General features: G+C 42.5%; 1 protein-coding gene across 11 annotated transcripts in view; it reads right to left on the reverse strand.

Moving 5' to 3' along the window:
* Positions 1-893: 893 nt before the first annotated feature.
* Positions 894-25,046, reverse strand: part of LOC124135683 (sodium-dependent phosphate transporter 1-A-like) — a 37,341-nt gene continuing 13,188 nt past the window's right edge. For 3 of the 11 annotated variants that reach the window (XM_046501142.2, XM_046501134.2, XM_046501140.2), the window contains exons 2-14: positions 15,549-15,773; positions 11,797-11,898; positions 10,989-11,129; positions 9,249-9,334; positions 8,391-8,487; positions 7,509-7,628; positions 7,317-7,409; positions 5,922-5,950; positions 5,668-5,731; positions 4,699-4,769; positions 4,396-4,517; positions 3,599-3,784; positions 894-2,922 (exon numbers count right to left, since the gene is read on the reverse strand). In XM_046501142.2, the coding sequence (XP_046357098.2) occupies positions 2,685-2,922; positions 3,599-3,784; positions 4,396-4,517; positions 4,699-4,769; positions 5,668-5,731; positions 5,922-5,950; positions 7,317-7,409; positions 7,509-7,628; positions 8,391-8,487; positions 9,249-9,334; positions 10,989-11,129; positions 11,797-11,898; positions 15,549-15,738 (1,539 nt within the window). In that variant the 5' untranslated portion in view covers positions 15,739-15,773 and the 3' untranslated portion in view covers positions 894-2,684. The other 8 variants (XM_046501135.2, XM_046501136.2, XM_048395798.1 and 5 more) reach the window with 8 other exon arrangements.

The raw sequence follows: 25,046 nt of genomic DNA on the forward strand, positions 1-25,046 counted from the left end.
GATCATCCATCCACGCAATTGGGATCGATGACATGCGTCAACCAAGTCAGCGAGCCTGACCACCCGATCCCGCTAGTCGCCTTTTACGACAAGCATAGTCACCTTTTACGGCAAGCATGGGTCGCTGAAGACCTTTTCTACCCCGGATCTTCACGGGTCGCGACATGCGTGGAATGGCTATGTATAAGACATTCAGTCTATGTTGACTGGTTTGGAGAAGAAGGGCCATGGAATGGGACAGAGGAATGAACGAAATTTTTCAAATACAGATTGACCAGGTTATAGGAAAAATGTTGTACATTTCCAGACATTGTCTGAATCGAGTCCAAGGCCAATACGAAATATATTTTTCGTTGTCATGTGCAGTGGTAATTGTTTAACTTCTGGGTGTAAGTTCCAGTTTTGGTTCAGTTCGATGTTAGATGGTTGGAGTATGGTGAAGAGAGCGTTATTACAGAGGCTAGATATCTTAACGCTTTTGACAAGTGTGGTCCTGGATGGGCGACATCGCTTTACATCTAACGAATTGTCCATCAATGTAGACGGGGGCCTGGGCTTGAGATGATAGTACCAGATATGGTTTGAGTCGGGTGGATGAGGGATGGGTGTGAGTTTGGCTGGATGTGGGGGTGATGGTTGGGAGTGGGAATGTATGGGGGGTGGGGGGTGGTGATGGTTGGGAGTGGGAATGTATTGGGGGAGTGATGTTTGGGAGTGGGAGTTGGGTTGACGTATCACCACATCCGCTTGGATCAGGACTCGTCTAACACCTGGACAGTTGGAATGAAGAAGGTTGAGCAGCTTCTTTAAGGCACAGAGTGAGAGGTAGGTACTACATCAGCTGTGTCGGACAGTCGTATCAAGGTCTCACGTTGTAGTGATACAGGTGACTGTCCTGATACCGTCCTCACTACAACCTAAACACCGCGAGGCTACCGGGACTTGGAGGTATGACGTTTTGATATGACTGTATGTCAAGTCACGAAACCCCAGAGCCCCACTTAACAAAGCCTAATCGCTACTCCTGGGTGCTTTCATGTAAAAAAGGTAAAAGATCGGAGTAATGTTTCGTTATCATATACCATATTAATATCGCATCAGTTTAGTTGCCTGTGTATGGACGTTTATTTAAAAATGTATCAAAGCTAAAATTATTCTGAATGTTTCTTCAATTTAATGAGGAACAATGTGTTAATATGTTGTTAAACACGAGTCTTTTTGAGTCATTGGACACAAAAGGAAGCAAACATGTCTGATCCAATCACAAGGTGACTGGATCTAGTTTGTACACACACACACGCATATTATTATGATGATATACTATCGAAAACAGTGATGAAGGATAAACGGGTTATTATCATGTAACCATGATGCGAAATCATCACGATTAATCACAGCACAGTACCGCGACATAACTTCAGCTGCCACATATGGCACAATCTTACACATATACACATGCCGACCTATGTTTAACATAGACAAACCATAACGATCTGCTACAGCTACTTCCAATTACGCATACGCCACGATTAAAGCATATCTCCCTTCAAATTAGCAAAAATATACTGTATTTGCAAAATCATATGGGTTGATGAATACTAGTATATAATGTACCGACTGACCGATGACGTCATGGGTGTACTGTCATATTAGTGATATCACCCTTTGATAATGTGCGTACGCACGTCTTCCTACGAAAATACCCACTGGCATCCGGAAGTGTCAAGTTTACATGAACATGAACATGTACTGAATTTACGACATTGTATCTTTTTAATGGAATCTGGTGTACAGTTGTACATGGCCTAAGCCTTGCACACTATCAATGTACACACATACATAGATACATACACTGTACAAATGACATAACAGCACCATTTGTACAGCATAAATCATATTTATCATATAATAAAAATATAAAGTTTGGGTTTCTCGACAGCGATACTTGCCTATAAGGCTGTATGACTCATTGATCAAAGGACCTTGGTATTAAAAATAGGGGGACTGATTTTTGCCCCTCTTCCGCAACATAACTCGGATACCTTTCACACCAATCAAATCTTTACACCAAACACAATTTCCAGATATATCACCATGCACTAATATAATGCATTCATCCCATATAAGCAAGCTCATTAAGAATCTTCTTTTCAACATCTCACAACAAATTATAACAGTAAGTTTCTAGTTTGCAGATGAAGTCGGGATTTCAGTGACGACTGCAAAGAATAAAATACTCATTCATCAGAACAAGTTCGTTTACTTGGACCCGAGAATGCCTTGAGATGGATCCACCTGGTACCAAGGCTTAGATAATGGACCTCTCTGGTATCAAGAGTTTGATAACGATGGGCCGTCTGGTAGCATGACCTAGATACCATGGACCCGTTACCAAGGTTTTCATGGCATGGACCCGTCTGGCATCATGGCTTAGATAACATGGACCCTTCTGTACCAAGGCATACAACATGGACCAATCGTGTTTCAAGGCTTTTATAGCAAGGACCTGTCTGGTAATAAGGTATATTGTCTAATCTGTGTTCTTTGTAAAATAGAGCTCGTCTTCATCAATTTACAAACTAACCTAAAGATGTGAATACCCAGTTGATGCAGTATGAGATTGCTCTTCGAGATCGAGTCCATCTTAATGACATCGTCATTATCACGTGGTCGTAAGCAGCCAATCAGATGAGTTCTCTCAACCCGGCAAACGCTGCTGCACTTAGCAATCCAGAGATGGGCAGGGTCACAAGCCAGGCAATGATGATGTTCCGGAACAATTTCCAATCCACGTTTTCGTTGGATCGAACTCTGCCGACGAAGACGATGCTGCCAACTTTGCAGTGGGTGGTGCTGATGGGGATGCCGATGTTGGACGCGATGAGGACGGTAAGCGCTGAACCTATCTCGATGCAGAACCCACTGAAACACAAAACAAGCCAAGTTACATGTGGTTGGTTTAGTCGTGAACGTATGACCATCTGACAGGTTCCCGACTGTTTAGTCGGCTTTCTTCGTGACCTTCAGTCTTCATTGGTGTAATTTAATTCTAAACTAAATGCCACTACTTTGGACCGTTCTTTCTCTTAGGTACCATAAGGGCGGTCGGGTAACCTAGTGGTTAAAGCGTTCGCTCGTCACGCCGATGACCCGGGTTCGATTTCCGATATGGGTACAATGTGTGAAGCCCATTTCTGGTGTCGCCCGCCGTGATATTGCTGGAATAGTGCTAAAAGTGGCGTAAAATCATTCTCACTCACTCACTAAGGTACTATACACCTGGACCACATTACTGTAGGCCTGTCTTTCTCAGTGGTTCTATACCTCATTTGGATGATGATGTTTTAGGCAGAAAGTTTCAAATGTTGACGTAAGACACCTAGATCAGATACCTTAGACCGTTCTTCCCACATGTGACCATATGACATCTGGATCGTGTTACTTTACACTGCTCCCCCCCCCCCCCCCCCCCCCCCCCCTAAGGTGACCAGAAGACACCTACACCGTGTTACTTTAGACCGTCCTTCCCCCATGTTAACATGAGACACATAGATGGCACCACTTCAGACCAGTCTTCCTCAGTGATTCTATAACCCACCTAGATGGTGTTACTTTGGACAGATCTTCTCCCATGGTCTTCATGACTCTCCTGCCAAGAACACACAGTCCGATTGAGATTCCCACACCTCCGTACAGCAGGATCCAGACAGGAGTGGCTGCCTTCTGTGATACTGTGCCATCGATTGATATCATCCACAGCGCCACCACTGGGCCGATAGCATTACTGGACAAAATGAATGCATAAGGTGTATACCATCACCATTAATACCATGAACAACAATAATCGCAATATTCTTCATGTAAGTGGTAATGTTTAAAAACACAAAATTATAAAGTAAGGAGTGAATTGATATCCTCTGGTGAGTAACCTGGTTAGGTGTCATTATACCAAATTGTGCTCATGCTATCAACCACTGGCCCTGGATCGAATATTTATATGCGGTCATGACATAACTGTTATACTGGTGAGTGAGCACGACACACGTGTTATAGGTTCAAGGTGTCTGCAAACCCAAACGTCTAACAGATTTATCATTAGATTTAATTTTTATCTGACAAACATTTATGTCCTGGTTTCTCGAATTCAGTTTTCTGTGCGAGTATTCTGGGGAGGAATAGGTCCCCAGTACCCCTATGCTTTCCGTAGGAGCCCAATACAATAAGGGTCGGGGGGTGACAATGTTCCATCATACCCTGACGGCGTATTTTGCTGTCAGTCAGTATTTTAGCTCGATTCAGACCACTGTGATATAGCTATATACTGTGATATAATTTCAGGCCTCTTTCCTTTTATTAAATGCCCCTTGCACAATATAAACAACGGGAAAATCTTACCTGACGTCATTTCCGCCATGCGCAAATGACCCAAACACTGCGGTGAGAATTTGAAGGAATGAGAAAAGTTTGGCCGTTTCCGGTTTGTCTTCCACATTCTTACGAGCCAATGCTAGTCGCGCCTGCAAAGAATATGAAGGTGACGATATGAACACTTCAGTCTCTAAGTAAAATATGTTTCGAATGTGTCAAAATCTAGTCTATATGATTAATCATTGTTTAAAACCCCATTAGCAGCCTTTTCGTGGGGACATAATTCATAGGTATCAGCTGGTAATTTTCAATGCATCAGCGCCGACTGACCTCATTGTCTGTTTCAAGTTCCCCTTCCGTTTCACCGGTGCTGATGGACACATCGGCGTCTCCCTTACCTGCTGAAAATAAGGTAACGTCGTCAGATTTCAGTGAGTTTTATTTTTTAATCTTTTAGCACTAGTCAACCAATATCATGGCCGGGCACACCAGGAATGGACTTTACCAATTGTATATATACAGGGAGCCGAACCCGGGTCAATGGGTGTTCGAGCGAATACTTTAACCGCTTGGCTACTCAACCGACCTACCTCGAAAAGAATGTCAGTGAGTAAGCGGTATTCCAGTTATATCATGGCGCGTCAGCTTGATGCAGGAGGAAATACCGAAGTGATGCCGTTCCTAGACGTTTACCACTTTGGTGATTTTGTTTGTTTGTTGTTCAACGCCACACTCAGCAATATTCCAGCTATATCACGGCGGTCTGTAAATAATCGAGTCTGTACCAGACAATCCAGTGATTGACATCATGAGCATCGATCGAAGCAATTGGGATACTATGACATGCAACAACCAAGTCAGCGAGCCTGACCACCCGATCCTGTTAGTCGCCTCTTACGACAAGCATAATCACCTTTTACGCCAAGCATGGGTTGCTGAAGGCCTATTCTACCCCGGACCTTCACGGGTTACCACTTTGGAGAAACCCACGGTATGGTGCTGACAAACCAAGAAACACAATGGAGCGCATCTTGGATTCGAACCCATGATCATTTTATTGTGCATACGTCATAATGAACTATCTAGGGCTAATAAGGTAAAACAAGTGAACCAAACCACATTGAACATTGGGTACAATTTCATACCAATCCAGCCAGCTATAGTAAAAAGTGTTGCATATATCACATTATTAGCATGGACTATCAATAGACAGTGAAGCAAATACTATCAGGACTTTGTTGGTGACAGATGAAAGGGGTTTGGGGTTTGGGGTTTGGGTTAAATGCAAAGAGTTTTCACCTTCAGGGCCGCCATTGAGCAACTTATGTGTTTGTTCGTCTTCCTGGTTATTTGCAGCCTCGTCCTGAAACCATCACGTGACAATGAAGATATATCCTGTTCCAGCTTACACTTCAATATACATCTAGTTCCGGATTGGCCAAAACGATTTTTAATAGTTTATGGTAACATTATTTAGTTGGAAAAAATATATATTTCGAGACACAATATGTACAAGTACATGTAACTGTATCTGAAACAAATCAGCTACATACCTTTGTGTTGTGGTTACTATCTCCGGTGGCTGAAACAAATAAGAATATCTATGAGGGACTATCTACAGGACGACTAGGTAATAACAACTCGCGATCTACTTCAGCCATGACAGTTGTATATTAGTATTAGCAAGGTATTATCGTGATAGTTAATTTACAACGGATCGCAATAGAGTAGGCTTACTTACCTATTAAATATGTCATAGGCAAAATGTTTTTGTTTTCGTTAAATGTTCAACTACTATGACTTATCAATTGCGATTGATCGATACCGATTTTCTAAAGTGAGATCGGTAAACAAGTAATCTGCTATTGGCGACTCAAGGGGAGCTGGGGCTACTCAGTGTCATCGGGGTATCACTATTTTGGGGAAAGATAGTGTAGAATATGTGCTTTACATCACTTCCTGTTATGAATTATGCATAATCATTATGCAAATGACCTAGGTTGGGTCAACGGACATCAACGGTTCATCGGACAAACAAATGGGTTCTTTTCTTACAAATTTCGAATGGAAGTACGGATAATGCCACTTCAAAAATATTCCAGAAATACATATCAAGACGTTACTATGGTTACTTCAAGTGGCCGTGACATTCCTCAGCGAGTCCTGAATTCGATGAAATATCGTGCTTGGTTAACAGCCGACACAGTGTTGGGTTTAATGCCGCTTTGAACAGTCTTCATTTTTGTTTGTTTGTTTCTTTGTTTGTAGGGGGCACGGGTGGCCCAGTCGTCTAAGGCGCCGCGATTCGCTGTGCAGAGCCGCGTCCCTCGGGCACGCCAGAAACCTAGGATTGTGGGTTCGCCCCGATTATGTTTCTAGGTTTGTCAGCACCATACCCGTGGGTTTCACCGAAGTGGTAAACGTCAGAGACCTGCATCACTTTGGGCTTTCCACCCACATTAAGCTGACACGCCGCGATATAACTGGAATACTGTTAAAAGCGGCGTTAAACCCAACTCACTCACTCACTCACCCCATTCTTTGTTTGTTGTTTAACGCCGCTCTCGGCAATATTCAAGCTATATGACGGCGGTCTGTAAATTATCGAGTCTGGACATCATGAGCATCGGTATACGAAATTGGGATACGATGACATGCATCAACCAAGTCAGCGAGCCTGACCACACGCTCCCGTTAGTCGCCTCTTACTAGTTATATCACGGCGTGTCAGCTTAATGTGGGAGGGAAGCCCGAAGTGATGCAGGTCCGAGACGTTTACCACCTTGGTGAAATCCACGAGCACAGTAAGATACTGACAAACCTAGAAACATAATTGGAGCGAACCGGGATTTGAACCCACAATCATAGGTTTCTGGCGTACCCAAGGGACGCAACTCAGGGGACGCAACTGTGTAAATCGAATGTCTCCATCTGTTTCATATCCATACCTGACTCCGGTGTGGGTGGTACATAGATATCGACTTTAGGCTCGGTTTTCTCGCCCTCTTCGGACTCAGTGAGACGCACAACGGCCGTATAAGCTGAAACCACAAAGAATCCCAGATGCACACATATGGAATATGAAAAAACTATATATGACTTTTTTTATGGGGTGGAGGTCCTAAAATAAATCAACTCACCCTGTATTCTTTTCCGTTGCCAGGGAACGATGACGAAGTACACAAGCAGCGCCACCACAAGGCCAAGGCCGAACGACAGTATGAAGACACCATACAGAGGAATACGATCAAAGTGCAACACTGAAATAAGGGATAATGTTGCCATGGATACATGAATAGATTGCAATACGTAGATACTCTAAATATAGTAAGAATCCGGAATCATGCAGTACGTAAGATATGTCGAGTCTTGGACAGATAAGGTGGCACGGGAGGCCCAGTCGTCTAAGGCGCCACAAATCGCTGTGCAGAGTTGCGTCCCTTGGCCGCGACAGACACCTATGATCGTGGGTTCGAATCCCGGTTCGTCACGATTATGTTTGTAGGTTTGCCAGCACCAAGACCTGCATGACTTTGGGCTTTCCTCCCACATTAAACTGGTATACTGTTCAAAGCAGCATTATACTTACTCACTCACTCACTCGGACAGATAAACCAGTGGTTGATAATATGAAGTGGTGGGGTTAATATGACTAGCAATCAGCAAGGTCACACAGAGTCAACATCCGATCCTAATCTTAGTCGACTATTATGACAAGCATGGTTTATAAGCGAATTGGGGTCAATTCTTCCCGCCCCCAGATCATAAACAAATGTCCGTTCCGGGGAGAACACACGCAGTGTGATCAGGGGGTGTCTGTTTTGAACAGTAGAGTAGTCATCTCTGAAATACAGGGACAGGGATACAAGCAATATTCGACAATTATCATGGCGAGAAATCGTACCCATGTGGAGAATCGAACCCGGGTCTTCGGCGTGATTGGCCAACGCTTTAACCACTCGGCTACCTAACCACTGCTCAGAAATATAGAAATATGAAAAACTTATTGATCGAAGACTCACTTTCAGATCCTTCGTAGAAAACGGAGAAGGCATTGATGACCACAGTGACGCCATAAAACACTGGGAGGAGACGCAGTCCTGGTTCGAGGGGCTTTTCCTGGTGGAGAGAGAAAGGTGAGGTGAGGTGAAATTGGGTTTAACGTCGCGTCCAAGATTATTGCACTTATATAGCGACGTGCATGCACGTGTATGTGTGTGTGTGGCTGCTTGTACTAGTCCGGACTGATGCCGATTTATAGTGCTAGCTCACTGAGATACCATGCCGCAGTTTAACATGAATACCCCACTCAGACACAGTATACTGACTCCGAGCCGACCAGTCCTTGTTTTAGCCCCTTAATGCCGAGCGCCAGACAGGGTAACAACAAGTACAATCTTTTAACGTCTTTTTGTATGACGCGGCCCGGGATCGAACCCTGGACCTTCCGCTCTCCGGGCGGACGCTCTACCACAAGACCACGGAGGCGGTCCCGAGGAGAGAGAAAGGTCGAGTATACATTGCAACTCCGCTATTACGAACCAGAGTTGATTCCTATACAGTGTAATTAACGTTCTTGTTCAATAAAGACATCTTTATTAAATACATCAGAGTTGGTGAGCTGGCTCGTGGGCATTTCACAATGAGAGCAAATAAGATCTACCCCAGGGTCCCTTTCTTGAAGCGATCTTAGTGCTAAGGCGATCATATACTTAAATCTAGACTGTACTCCCATGAAAAAGGGGACCATTAAGAACAAACATATGCAAGCGTCATTAAATTACAAAGTTATGCATGTGCATATGGATCATGATTGAAGCATTATCTGAAATGACAAAACAGCGATCGAATGTTCTTAGAGGGAAGTCGGGGGATCTCACCTTATTGAGGACGAACTTGCGGACCAGGAAAAACAAGACGGATGAAACAATACCGGACATGACTGGGCTGATGAACCAGCTACCAACTGAAACACAATACGTACACTTTTTGAGAGGAAGCGTACTGAAGGAGTGAGTGAGTGAGTTGGGTTTAACGCTGCTTTTAACAGTATTCCTTTTATATACCACTCCGGGGAAACCCACGAGCACGGTATGGTGCTGACAAACCTAGAAACATAATCGGGGCGAACCGAGATTCGAACCCATAACCCACAATCATAGGTTTCTGGCGTGCCCAAGGGACGCAACTCTGCACAGCGAATCGCGGGAACTAAGACGACTGGGCCACCCGTGCCATCCGTACTAAAGGAAAAAAACAACAATTTAAGTTGAATAAGTTTCACTTTTGAGGATCTAAATGACGGATATCCGTTGGACAAAATGACAGCACCTTTCTTTGACTAATGTGTTTGTTGTTTTTGTTGTTGTTTGTTGTTTAACGACGCACTCAGCAACATTCCTTGGCAAGTAAATCCCATGGCATGATGAGCATCGATCTACGAAATTGGGATACGATGACATGCATCAACGAGCCTGACAACTCGATCCCCTTAGTCACCTTTTACGACAAGCATAGTCACCTCTGACGGCAATAATAGGCGATTATGCTTGTCGTAAGAGGCGACTAACGGGATCGGGTGGTCAGGCTCGCTGACTTGGTTGATGAATGTCTTCGTATCCCAATTGCTTGGATCGATGCTCATGATGTCAATCACTGGATTGTCTTGTCCAAACTTGATTATTTACAGGCCGCCGTCATATAGCTGGAATATTGCTGAGAGCGGCTTTAAACAAAAGAAAATAAAAAAAAAAGACAACCGTGCAACAAGTGGTTGTAAGTTTCGCTAAACATGTCAGACACGGACAAACCAAGCTGGATTGCCGTCATGTGCAGGAATTGAGGCGTCTTCATGTGCTACACCAGATGGTACTGTGACGTAGGCGCCGGGAATTGAAATCGATAAGAGTTGATCGATAATTGTTGTCACCCATACGTGTTCACTAGAGCGTATCCACAAGCACACAAAGAATGATTTTGTCGAAGCTCACCTTGAACACAAAACTCAACATCTTTCAAGCGAACTGAATACAATTAGTTCATACTAAGGTAGCCTTTTGAACGAGTCATTGTGACAAGATATCCCTCACAAAGACGTACGGTGTCATGTATATAAATGCAGTCAGGATTATTCAAGTCAGCTGCCTCTATTCGTTTCCTTTCACATGATCATTATTCATATTTCCTGACGCAGAGATCTAAAGATCCAGAGCCAGCGGTGCTATAACGTCACACCACGCGTTGAGAACGCTTTGTGAAGCGTTGACAACGCTTTGTGAAGCGCTGACAAGTTGATACAGTGATTATTATTTCATCTCCACCCAAGAACACTTCGACCACACTCGTGTGTGTGTATGGTTTTTACGCCGCTTCTAGTAATATTCCAGCAATATCACGGCGGGGGACATCCGAAATTGGCTTCTCACATTGTACCCATTTTGGGAATCGAACCCGGTCTTCGGCGTGACGAGCAAACGCTTTAACACTAAGCTACCACCGCCCCTCTACAATCGTGGGTTCGTTCTATCGGGGTGTAAGGCATTGTCCTCCCTCCCCTTGTTTTTGGGTATGTTGCCAAGGCCAAGAATCGGAGCTCACAGTTTTTTCAATACACTACTTACTGATCAGGCCTAACTTCATCCAGCCGATGCCTCGGGCGCCATGAGCCACTACAGAGAAACCTATGGTAGCCCCGACAATGCTGTGTGTCGCGGAGATTGGCAGGCTGGCTATTGTTGCCCCGATCAGCATCACACAAGATCCTGTGAGATAAATTAGATACATTAGTGAGTGTGTGAATGAGTTGGTTTTAACGCCGCTTTGAACAGCATTTCAGTTGTATCACGGCGTGTCTGCTTGTTGTGCGAGAACGTTGGTTGGTTGGTTTGTTGTTTAACGCCGCACTCAGCAATATTCCAGCTATATGACGGCGGTCTGTAAATAATCGAGTCTGGACCAGACAATCCATTGATTGATATCATGAGCATCGATCCACGCAATTGGGTATCGATGACATGCATCAACCAAGTCAGGAGCCTGACCACCCTATCCCGTTAGACGCCTTTTACGACAAGTATAGTCACCTTTTACGCCAAGCATGAGTTGCTGAAGACCTATTCTACCCTGGAATCTTCATGGGTCTGTGGGAGGAAGTGATGCAGGTAACGTTTGCCATGATCGTGAAACACAGGAGCACCGGTTGGTGCTGACAAAGCAAGAAAGATCATCTGGATTCGATCCCACGATCATTTGTTTCTAGAACGCTAAAGGGAGACTGTCGCAATACAAGGTTCACTGTCAATAGGTGCAAGTGTTTTAATGTGTGTAGCTGTACCACCGTTTGAGTGTATGTGGCACACATCTACATGTATGTGGGACTAATGTTTTTTTCTCATATCAAGAGGGCAAGAAGGGAACAAGTTGACCCACCTGAGAGAGCGGCAACATTGCCCACCATGAGTAAGGCCTCGCTGCCATTATATGCACTCACGTCGATAATACCCTTCCGTATTGTGTCTGACACTCGGGATCCTGCAACAATGAAGACTCAGATATCAAGGCGTTCAGATATCAAGTTATTACTGCTCTGCCGTTGATATCTACACCAGGATATAACACATGATATCATCATGAAGCGCACCATAAAACTGTGTACTGCTCAAAGGGCTGAGACCCTGTTTAAGTCCGTACTTTGCAATGCAGCGAACCGCTTCTGGTCCTTGAATGACATACGATATACCAAATGGCCGGTGGACAACGAGAAATGAAGTCTCGTTCTCGAAGCCCAGTTAGTGATCATTTGTATCACATTTACGTTTCGTTTTACCTGTTTTGCCAGTCAAGAGTTAACGAGTAAGGAGTTAAACGCCGCTTTGAGCATAAGTATGGTGGCATCACACAATTACAGTTTAACAGACGAACAACTAACATTGACGATCACCGGTTAGGCGAAACACACTTCATTTAGTAATTGAATGCCCGGGATTTGGGCGAGCTTAATGGGTTCTTTTCGGTCAGTGCTTTGAACAGTATTTCTGTTTTACGTCAGGTTATTATAACTTGCTCACCCATATCACTAAGTTCATAGTGAGCAGGTGAGTTGGGTTTAACGCCGCTTTTAATACTATTTCAATTATATCACGACGTGTCAGCTTAATGTGGGATGATAGCACTAAGCGACTGCAGGTCTCGGACTTTTACCACTTTTTGTGTAACCCATGAAAACCACATTATGGTGCTGTGAGAAACGGAGAAACATGATCGGGGCTAACCGAGATTCGAACCCATAATCATAGGTTTCTGGGGAAAGGGACGCAACTCTGCACAGCAAAATGCGGTTCCTTAGACGACTGGGCCACCCGTGCCCCATGACCAGTACGTAAGTGAGGTGAGATGAAATGGATGTCATTTTTGCACTTATATAGCGACTGAATGTATTTCCTGACGTTTGGAATAGTGTTGATATTAATTATATATATGCACACATTTCCAGACATTCCGAATCATTGGGTTATATTTACATGTATGCCAAGTTTGGGAATGTATGGGAATGTTGGAGGAACGCACACACTAACATCAGTGTTCATACCTGTCCATTATCCTGACATGCGTGTTATGTTAGCGACACAAAACCAAATGACATTTACATGTGTGTGCACACCATTTGGAATACTTTGGACAGTTTGCAATTTCAAACGTTAGAACTGAATCACTTCCCTAAAGTTTCCAGGTACAGAAATTAATAGGAAATTGTACCCATTATAACCATCCGACCATTAATCGGCCCATACGAAAAGGATGGGATACAAGTACCGATTGCAGTTCCTTTCCACTTCTCAGAAAAATAACGTGGTTGTGTGGTCGTAAACGCAAACACGGCAAAAACCCATGCCACAAAAACCCAAAGAGAACTGTCAAATGACCGCGACAGACTGACTGAGGTTGGGGATTTAACGTGCGCTTTCCGACTAACAGCGTATGTCGCACACGGGACCGCGAGTAATTACATAGCGAATACGCAGCTTCGAAAAATCGGTAAGTGCGAAGTTTCGAATGATTGTCCGAATGTAAGGGATACAATATTTATCGCCCATCCCTTCCTTCGTACTCCATTAATCTTCTATTCATCGTGAGTGCCATTAAACCATAGCCCTATCATATTGCTTGATTGTTAGTCTGTGGAGGCGATCAGATTCAGGTGGAATGAGAATATTGGAGCAGATCCCCTATCAGGGGATAGTTCTTCTCCATGAACTGTTGTTTTCCTTCAGTAAACTGATACGGTAAAGAGTGTCAAGTGGATACTTTGTAGAGTGACATGTGTATGACTACTGTTGGTGCACACCTCCGAAGATGTGAAGATCATTTGTTACGTCAGTCATTCTTACGTCAATCATTCTTATCTTCCAGAGGTCGCACATGTGTAATAGCAATCATTCTTTGAATTCACAGGAACATGTTATAAAACGTCAATCATCCTTTACATTCGGTACACGCAAGAGTCACGACAATCATGCTTTACATTAACTGGACGCGCCAGAGTAATGTCAGTCATTCTTTACATTTACTGAACGTGCCAGAGTAATGTCAGTCATTCTTTACATTCACTGAACGCGCCAGAGTAATATCAGTCATTCTTTACATTCACTGAACGCGCCAGAGTAATGTCAGTCATTCTTTACATTCACTGAACGCGCCAGAGTAATGTCAGTCATTCTTTACATTCACTGAACGCGCCAGAGTAATGTCAGTCATTCTTTACATTCACTGAACGCGCCAGAGTAATGTCAGTCATTCTTTACATTCACTGAACGCGCCAGAGTAATGTCAGTCATTCTTTACATTCACTGAACGCGCCAGAGTAATGTCAGTCATTCTTTACATTCACTGAACGCGCCAGTGTAATGTCAGTCATTCTTTACATTCACTGAACGCGCCAGAGTAATGTCAGTCATTCTTTACATTCACTGAACGCGCCAGAGTAATGTCAGTCATTCTTTACATTCACTGAACGCGCCAGAGTAATGTCAGTCATTCTTTACATTCACTGAACGCGCCAGAGTAATGTCAGTCATTCTTTACATTCACTGAACGCGCCAGAGTAATGTCAGTCATTCTTTACATTCACTGAACGCGCCAGAGTAATGTCAGTCATTCTTTTCATTCACTGAACGCGCCAGAGTAATGTCAGTCATTCTTTACATTCACTGAACGCGCCAGAGTAATGTCAGTCATTCTTTACATTCACTGAACGCGCCAGAGTAATGTCAGTCATTCTTTTCATTCACTGAACGCGCCAGAGTAATGTCAGTCATTCTTTACATTCACTGAACGCGCCAGAGTAATGTCAGTCATTCTTTAAATTCACTGAACGCGCCAGAGTAATGTCAATCATTCTTTACATTCACTGAACGCGCCAGAGTTATGTCAGTCATTCTTTACATTCACTGAACGCGACATAGTAATATCAGTAATGCTTTACATTCACTGAACGTGCCAGAGCAATTTTACTATTGGACACGAGTTTATCTTGATGCCTATCCGTCTTATCTTCCCTCACTCGTGGTGGAAACGTGCTCCAACCATGTGAAGCATTCGCCCGCATTTACAGGATTATGTCCAGGTCCTGACCCGGTCAAGCCACACCCTGACAGCAACCCGTTCATGTGTACCAATTTAACTGTAAAGGGATATCTTGACCCATGAACGGGTTCAAATACAGGGTAGCACATACTGCGCCCATGTGATCGAGTGAATGATATTTTAGGGCGCAGTCAGTAAGATTCTAGTTGTATTGCATCAAGGACGCAAGTAATCGAGCCTTGGCCAGACAAACCAGTGATTGATATTATGAGCAACGGTCCACGTCGTCTGGGTAGGATGGCACGTAATCAACCAAGTCAACGAGCATGACCACCCGCACCATTTTACAACAAGCATAAGTTAATTGGGTCCCCTTTTCTAACGCGGTATCCCGGGTTTAACGTCACGGTGGAAATAGGCTTCACGCATTGTACACATGTGAGATTCAAACCCGGGCTGGCGTAAATAGCAAACGCTTTCACCACTAGGCTACCCTGGCGCCTTATACCCATATGGGTAATGGAACCAGTCGGGCAAAAGTACCTCCCCCACCCTACACTCCGAGAGAAAATAAAAGAAGAATATCGGACGGTACTTACCAATAAGGATGGCGCCTGCAACTTCAAATATGGTGGCCAAGATGCATGCTTGTCGGAGGCTGAGTACCTTGGCACCCACAGATGTACCAAAGGAGTTGGCGACGTCATTGGCGCCGATGCCAAACGCCAGTACAAAGGCGATGATGAAACCAACTATCACCATCCATAGCCATTCTTCCGGTACAAGCATTTTGGGGGACAATGCAGGGAACTATGGCAAAACGTCTGGAACAGACAAAAATATGGCAAAGTAAGGAACGTGCTTTCTGAAAACAGTAAACCACATTTGCTATCCTATAACAGCAACATAATTTGAAAACGGGTGAATATGGACATGTTTAATTTATCTAACCCTCCAATCACCTGAGCCTTGGGGCAGTGAGTGAGTGAGTGAGAGAGTGAGTATGGTTTTGCACCGCTTTTAGCACTATTCCAGCAATATCACGGCGGGGGACACATGGGCTTCACACATTGTACCCATGTCGGGAATCGAACCCGGGTCTTCGGCGTGACGAGCGAACGCTTTAACCACTAAGCTACCGACCGCCCCTTGGGGCAATGATGTCCCAGGGGGATTCCACGCGCAATATGTTTTGAAGCCTTGCGCCCCTTTGCCGTACCAGGATCCGATGATCGTGGGTACTGAGTGAGATCCTAAGTTTGACAGCACCATGCCCATGTTTGTGTCTTTCCTTAAAGTTGTAAACATTTGAGACTTAAGTCGCCTCGGGCTCCATCCAACATTGTGCCGACACGCCATTAAACTAGTTGTGAAGATCCCTTGCATTACTTCCACAAATACGATGTTACCTCGAAAAAATGGGTTCTGCAATAGTGTACAGCGAGACCAAACAAGAAAACAGCTTTGTCACTGTACCCCGCCATGGCGCCCATTAGAATTGTGTTTGTTCATGTCGTAATGAATATAAGCTATAAAAAGCTATAAAAAGAATCTTATAAGGCCTGTAGAAGAGATTGGCACTTGGGCTTTATGTCATCAGAAAAAATGATTAAATGTGAAATTAATACACACAAAAGGCCATATTTCTCTGGAAAAAACCCAACTCAGTCTTGATAAGTATCTCTTTGACAAGTATCTCATAGATAAGCATGGAAACTTTCATTCACGCAACTTCAGTAGTTTCTGAGAAAACTTGTCCCCATTGCACACATTATGCACAAAGTAAAGTAACATGGATTAAGGGCTCTAATTATGTAATAAAATAATTTACGGGGCCAATTTTCGAACTCAGTCTTCAACTCATATATAAGCATGTTAACTGTCATTCATGCAACTTCAGTAGTTTCTGAGTAAACATGTCCCCATTTCAGTAAGGGCCATAACTATGTACAAAATGAATTTACACACGACACCAATTTGAGACTTTAATAGTTTTTGCGAAACTTTGTCCCCTTTGAGAAGCGGGCGGACGGACGAACACCGTTCCTATATCCTCCGGCCCACTTTGTGGTGGCCGTTGTTTCAATTCCAACATAAACAAAATACGGCATGTTATTTTAATGTTACAAATACAGACCGACCCTGTCTGTAGGAAAGCCCAACCGCTTTAGTTCGGTCTTACTAAATACTTTTCAACTTATTAACTCATGGTGATTGAGTTTTGTGGAGACAAAACCTGTCGCTGACGCAAGAAGCGATCTCTGTGGGAATCGACAAATGGAACCCTATCATAGGATTCGAAACAATAAATATAATTCGAAAGATAAGATATGTTAGGTATATAAGCGACGCGTGAAAACTACCAGCAGCAGACAGAAGGACACTGTACATTATGCAAACTACCAGCAGCAGACAGAAGGACACTGTACATTATGCAAACTACCAGCAGCAGACAGAAGGACACTGCACATTATGCAAACTAACAGCGGAAACATTTCGCGAAGCACACGTAGAACGTGCTGCAGGCGAATAACGGAGTCCTATTGACAAAGGTACAAGCATCAGTTCTGAAAAGTCGCATTAAAATAATAAAATCCTTCTTCTTTGATACTACAGAGTGTGTGAGAGTGAAAATCTTACGAAACAATGAAAACCTTGTATCCTACTTCTACGTTCCTGTCTTCGGTCGGTGGCGTCCGAAAGTTGGTGCAGTTCTTGTACACGTCTTCGCGCGTTGAACCAAAAGCGGCTTACTTCAGACAAAGCTTGTCTATGAATAAATTATGTGGACTCAAAAACATAGATAACACTGGCTGGATGTCTCTGTTGACAAAAAGTGTTGAATGAATTTGACGCGTGTTGATAACGGCCTAATCAGAGGTCAACCGCATGCCAACGCCAAGGTCCACCGAAATCACTGAATAAACATGACTGTCAAATGACGGTCAAATCTAGCTAATCCATGTTTTGTTTCCTGTAAATCGGGTAGATATACTAGAAATTCTTGCTTTCTTGAAAGGCATCTTTGAAAACATCTCAAATCGCATGATATTGATACTTTTACGGTTGGCGTACAAGGTGCTTTGAACACCATCTCTGTTATACAACAACTTAATGCTACATCTTGTGAAACCCACGGGCATGACAGACCAAGTTTCATACTCAGAGCGAATTTTGGTTTCCAGTTCACGACCCGCGGATCCTGTCACGGATAAGGGGCGCAACTCTGAAAAGGAAATCAGACCACTGGCCCACCGGTTCCACCCCCCCCCCCCCCCCCCCCCCCCACACACACACACACACTTTACAATATAATTAACAATAATAAAATCAATACATATTACACCAAATAGATAGATAAATGAGATATATTACAATAGAAACAAACGGGCAAATATAAAAAATAACCCCAAACAAACAAAACGACATTCCACAGTCCCCAGGGGATAAAAAGCCTTTCCAGCCTCACCTTCATCGGATTCACACGAATCAGAATCATACTTAACCTACAAGTATAACATCGTTTCTTGGTACGACACAAGTGTTATTATCAACTACAAAATTATTATCTATGTCCGGCGTAAATGTTAATGCGCGAGACGCTGGCATCGTCCTTCACCAACCTGTGCATGTAATACTGCATGCGTGAAACACACGGCAAACATCAGTGAATTCACCTACCAATAGCGCCTCTCTTCGCCAGGTCTGCGTTAACACGAGTGAATGCACACTTACCCTGGGGAAACACTTGTTTACAAAGCCGGAGTCACGAGTGAAGATTACTGCTTATCTTTTGTATTAACAAGTTACTTTTATGTCATCTCAACGAATTATCTGGGCTTCAGGGAGTCCGTTTCATTGGCTGCATCGAAGAACAAAGGGCGGAGTTTAATCTTTGATGATACTTGCAAGCTCTTGCTATATTGGTCAGATAAAAGCAGCTTTTATAACACGTTACCTAATTATTTTAGTGAGTGTTTTTGGTTTGTTGTTAAACGTCGTGGTCGGCAATAGTTCAGCAATAGTTCAGCAATATCACAGCGGCCTGTAAATAGTCAAGTCTGGACCAGACAAACCAGTGACTTATTGAACAACACCCCACGCCATCGGGTTCAACATCAGACAAGTCACCGAACCAGTAAGTCTCACTAACCCGTGTAGATCCCGGTAAGTGAGTGAGTGAGTGAGTGAGCTGGGTTTAACGCCGTTTTTAATATTATTCCAGTTATATCACGGCGTGTCAGCTAAATGTGGGAGGAAAGCCCAAAGTGATGCAGGTCTCAGACGTTTACCACTTCGGTGAAACCCACGAGCACGGATATGGTGCTGACAAACCTAGAAACATAATCGGGGCGAACCGGGATTCGAACCCACAATCCTAGGTTTCTGGCGTGCCCAAGGGACGCAACTCTGCACAGCGAATCGCGGCGCCTTAGACGACTGGGCCACCCTTGCCCCCTCCCTGTGAGAATAGGTCTTCAGCAACCCATGCTTGCTGTGAAAGGCGACTTTGCTTGTCGATGGAGGCGACTAACGGGATCGGAAGGTCAGGTTCGCTGACTTGGTTGATGCATGTCATCGATCCCAATTGCGTTCATCAATGCTCATGATGTCAACTATTCAGCTGCCAGGTCCAGACTCGATTATTTACAGACCGCCGTCATATAGCGACGTTAAACAACAAACAAACAAACAAACAAACTTAGTCTATTACAAACATATAGGTTGCTGGGGACCTAATGGCATCCGGAAGCCTCACGGTATTGATCTGGAGGCAGATCTGATGTGTCATAAGAGAGGATACTGTGAACTGCAGTTTTTCTGCAATATGTTCCGTTTATTGGTACTTAAAAATTTCATATACAACGTACCAACATTTGCATAAACAGTCCGATCGTTCTGTTAAACAAATTCTATTGCTGCAAATAAATGAATTGGGCCAGGTGGAAGTGACATTATCGCTGCGGCATGAGTAAATAAGTGAGTCGGGTTTAACCAGTTTCAACAATATTTCTGTTATATCACGGCGTGTCAGCTCCTGCTGAAGCAAAAGCCGAATGTGATGCAGGTCTTGGAGGTTTACCTCGTCAAGCCCACAAGCACGGGTACGGTGCTGACAAGTTTTTCAATCAGCGTGAATATGCGACTCAAACCCCAAATCATCAGATCCTGGAACAGATAATGGCGCAAATCTGCACAGCGAAATGTGGGCCTTCGCCGACTGGTTCGCCGTGCCCTTGAATCCAAAGACTACTTAAACTAATGAGAAGGTATACATGCGTTTACATTTATTAAGAATTGACTTCCATATCTTTTGGCGTTTATGGAGGTATACACGTAAAATATAACGAAGTTAATGCTTATTAATAAATATAGTCAGCAGTGATTATTTAATGATCAACACACTAAAAACTACTAACAACAGTACGTAATCAGTGACATCGTTCAGGGCAATAAATCAGCCAATTAGGAAACAGTAGCTTCTAAGTGGGCGTGGCCTAATTTGTTTTCGTTTTATGGAAACAAACGCAGAAAAATATTGCTAGACGCCACGGAGGGGCTGCAATTTATTTATTACTAAATGAACACAACAGTCAAACACTCTGATTACGCGGATTTTTTTTGTTCCTACAAAGAAGACAAGTGTGGAATTCTCACGCGTGACTCAGAACACATGTTTACAACCTATTTTGTTACATCATTAAAGTTGTTAAAGGACTATCATCTCGTGTTTCTTGTAATGGGGTAGACTGACACTTAGTCCCAGAGATTCTTTGGTATCAGTCAAGTTTTGACAGAATAAATAGCAAAAGTAAGTTTAAAATTAATGTTAATACAAGTATTGAAGCGGAGTAAACCCCTGTACAATCACTCACACAATTGAATCAATAGTGTGGCACACTCATTTTATTCCAAATTGTCAAGCAATTGGGTTGTGAGGTTATATTGTGGAGTGAGTGAGTGGGTATGGTTTTACACCGCTTCTAGCAATATTCCAGCAATATCACGGCAGGGGACACCAGAAATGGGCTTCACACATTGTACCCGGGTCTTCGGCGTGACGAGCGAAAGCTTTAACCACTACCCGACCGCCCTTATATTGTGGAATTCTCTGGAAATAGATCGGGTACAGTAGCTGCAAGGAAGCAGTATCTGTTTCCATGGACAATACCCGTGTGTGATGATTAACACGTAAACTAACACTGCCGCTGTGTAAGGGTAGTGTGCAGGTAAGACGACCAGCAATGTCGCCATGGACTGCCTGACTTACACAAGAGAATCGCACCTGTTGGATGCCCTAGGTCCAATTTTACTTCTTGTTAAAATACAGGTAAAAGTGACCTTGACATGGTTGCAAATGTACTTTTCAATGGCCTTGAAACTCAGTTGATAACACGACTTGTTTAAGTGTCCTTCATTTAAAGAAGAGAGGAAACAACACATCCTTAAATATTATTAGATTAAACCTAACATGTATAAAATGTATTTTCTCTTTAGCAGACAGATTGGGAACATTGAGAAAACTATCCAAGTTGTGTAAAATAATCATGATATAAAGTTCAAAGTGGAAAGAATATTACATAAATGTTTGTACAAATTCTCAGCTGTGTTCTGTTTTTGTTTGTTTGTTTGTTTGTTTGTTGTTTAATGCCACTCTCAGCATTATTCCAGCTATATGACGGCGGTCTGTAAAATAAAATCAAGTCTGGACCAGACAATCCAGTGATTGACATCATAAGCATCCATCCACACAATTGGGATACGATGACATGCATCAACCAAGTCAGCAAGCTTGACCATCCGATCCCGTTAGTCGCCTCTTACAACAAGCAAATTGGCCTTTTACGGCAAGCATGGGTTGCTGAAGACCTACTTAAACCCCTGTCTTTACGGGTCGATTAAGTGAAAGTGTGTAGGGATGGTGTATCAGTTTCTATATTACAAAATCTGTATATCTTTCATCTAATATCCAGCTATTTGTTCTTAAAAACACAATTTACTGGTTGAATATTGATATATTCGTGTGTGTGAGTGACTGCTTGTACTAGTAGGATTCATGCCAATTTTATAGTGCTAGCATACTGAGATACCATGCCGCAATTTAACACGAATACACCATTCAGACACAGTATACTGACTCCGAGCCGACCAGTCCTTGTTTTAGTCCCTTAATGCCGAGCGCCAGGTAGGGTAACAACAAGTACCATCTTCTAACGTTTTTTGGTATGACACGTCGGGGATCGGATGTCAGAATGATGAGATCTGATTGGTCCACGTGATCTTGATAAAATACTATGTCAGCTATTGAGGGTGGAGTACACGTCGGGGAGTTTGACGCAGCTTCCAACAGCATGTCAGTTATAAATGTTTGAGCTATTGAAAAATCCTCACAGGGTATTTATAGATGTCTTTTTTTTCAATCTTTTATTTTGTACTTGAGGCCTTAGACCCATATACAAAGTATACAAAGTATACGAAAATACAAATTATACATCAAGGTGATGGCGGTTTATCATACTTATATATTCAATGATAACAGAGTGTAAAGTAATTAATGATAACATGCTCTCCTCACAAGTGAAGCTTTACAGAATTTTAGCAAGTTTTCTACTATAGCTGGATCATAATCATTCATTAAATTAACAAAACATTAAATATTTCTTTGGTACAAAAAGATTTCTAAAATCATTAAAACATGGGTATTTCATTATTATGTGGAATTCATCCTCTAACTCATTTAAATTATAATTCTGACAGATTCTTTTACTTTTTTCAACATTTTTCCATCTTCCAACATTTATGTAAATTTTTGCACCTCCAGTTCTTAAAAGAGCTAAGTATCTTCTATGCATTTAATATTTATTGCAATACACATATGGTTCGGTATTTAATGAAAATTTGTATTTGCTGTTACAATCGAATCGTGTACTTTCTTTTAATTTTGCTTGCCACTCTTGAAAAGAAATATCTCTTAATCTAAGTTTAATCATACTTATTAAATAATCAATATTACCAACACCTTGAGAGAACCAGACTTCCCCAAGACCTATCAAACATAAAGATTCTCTAACATTTGTTACCCAATTTCTCCTATCACATTCATCTAAGTGTTTTAACATATCATACGACTTTTTTGTATTCTATCATCTGACATGTGTATTAATCTAGGCCAATATTTTTATACATTGCACAAATGAATGAACATATAACGGATATCTACCACATTCTCCCACAGCCATAGCATTTGGAGTTTGTGACGGTAAACCAAGAAATCTTTTACATGCATAATTCTGAATTTTCTGAAGTGGATCAAATATATTGGTGCCCCAAATATGTCTTTGACATCTTATATATAGATGTCATTGGGTATTCAATATATTTTACTCCATTAGGTCGAGTCTATTGTGTTCATATATACTAATAATAACCAATTATAATTATTTTGCTTTAAATGATGTTTCATGCAACAATTTGTGCAAGATTCGACGCTGTAGAGTTCATGTATATATTAAGTGATGTCTGCATTTGATCGGTAAATAAAGACGTGTAACGTATTACTGGCACGCAGTTAAGTCTACATTGGGTAATGACGTATAGTGTTAAATTATTGGTGTTTTGAAAGTGTTCGTGCGTATTTGTACGCAAGAACTCGAAATTTAGTGGGTTATGTTGATATATTCTGCGCATTTTACTCAAATACGTAGTTATCTAAAACTATGTTAATATGTACACGTAGTGTATTTAAAAGCATTCATTCAAATCCCTGTTCTCCTTGCTCCTGGGTTTAATCAGGGTCACTGTTATGCGATTTTCTTTATAGTCTGAAGAGAAACGGGAGACACGATGGTAAATGACCAAATTCAATCTTTAGCTATGACTGTCAACGTCAACTACTAAGCAGATGTTGAACAACGACGTGCACGACGATCTATCAGCTGCGGCCAATTCCTCGGGTACTTACAGAAGCAATAGTGTTACGCCATACGGAGTAACTGTACCAGCCCTACGTCTATAGACGAATGCATGGTTAGCATTTACCTCAAGCTTGGTAAGCATTCCCCAGAAGAGTAAAAAATGCCATGTTCCTTTTTCTCTTTGAGAAGAGGGACTAGATACGCTGTCGCGGACGGTGCTGCAGTCGGCAGGAATACATCCACATCTACACCATTGTAATACTGGCCACAAACATGTGACAATGGCATCCCACAATGAAAGTGTATAGAAAGGTTCATTAAAGCTGTTCTGGCCAAGCTTAGAGATGCATTCATCTAACTGTAATTTGTACAAATAGTGTGTGACATGTTCAGAGAAAAGAGGCATTTCGTACACCACACGTAATTGATTACATTGTGTGCACATGTTGTTTTATTCACTGATACCTTAACTTTAACTTTTTGAATTTAGAGACAATCTTATCATTTTAATTTACATGTAAAGACACTTGTGAACATTCAAAAGTAGAAGAGAAGGGTTGACATGTTTCGTGGACACCCCAACATGCGCAATTCTACAATATATCAATTTGTGCAGCTGAAAAACCAAACGGGAAAGAAATGTTCCTCCTTTCTGTTCAAAGTTATTTTGTGGAGAAGTTTTAAAGTAAAAATAAATACATGGCAAGAGCAAAAAGGTGCATATATTGTTTTGGTGTAATTGTGTTAGTTACATGAAGACTATGGCCCAGTATCATATATCTCATTACATACCTTGCGGAATAACACGTATAAGTTACGGAGGGCAGTGAGAAACACGGGAACTTGACGTTGGTGGTTATTTCAGTATTGGTCGACTTTAAAACTATAATTTCCTTTACAATAACACAGACAATTCTGGGAATACCCCGCGCGAATGTTTATGACAATCCCATAAGTCCACCATCACCGTCGTCAGTGAATTTAATGAACTCTATTACCCACAGATTTAGAAATTACTGAGTTCCTAAAAATCGTATCTGCACTAGTGCAACATGACTTCTCGCGCACCAGTGCATGGATTCCGGCATTGTGACGTCACGTCATTAATGTACACTGAGGACGTATATCACGTCATTAATGTACACTGAGGACGTATATCACGTCATTACTTTACACTGAGGA

The sequence above is a fragment of the Haliotis rufescens genome, unplaced genomic scaffold (genome assembly GCF_023055435.1).
Source record: "Haliotis rufescens isolate VD_foot unplaced genomic scaffold, xgHalRufe1.0.p SCAF_1, whole genome shotgun sequence".
NCBI lineage: Eukaryota > Metazoa > Mollusca > Gastropoda > Lepetellida > Haliotidae > Haliotis > Haliotis rufescens.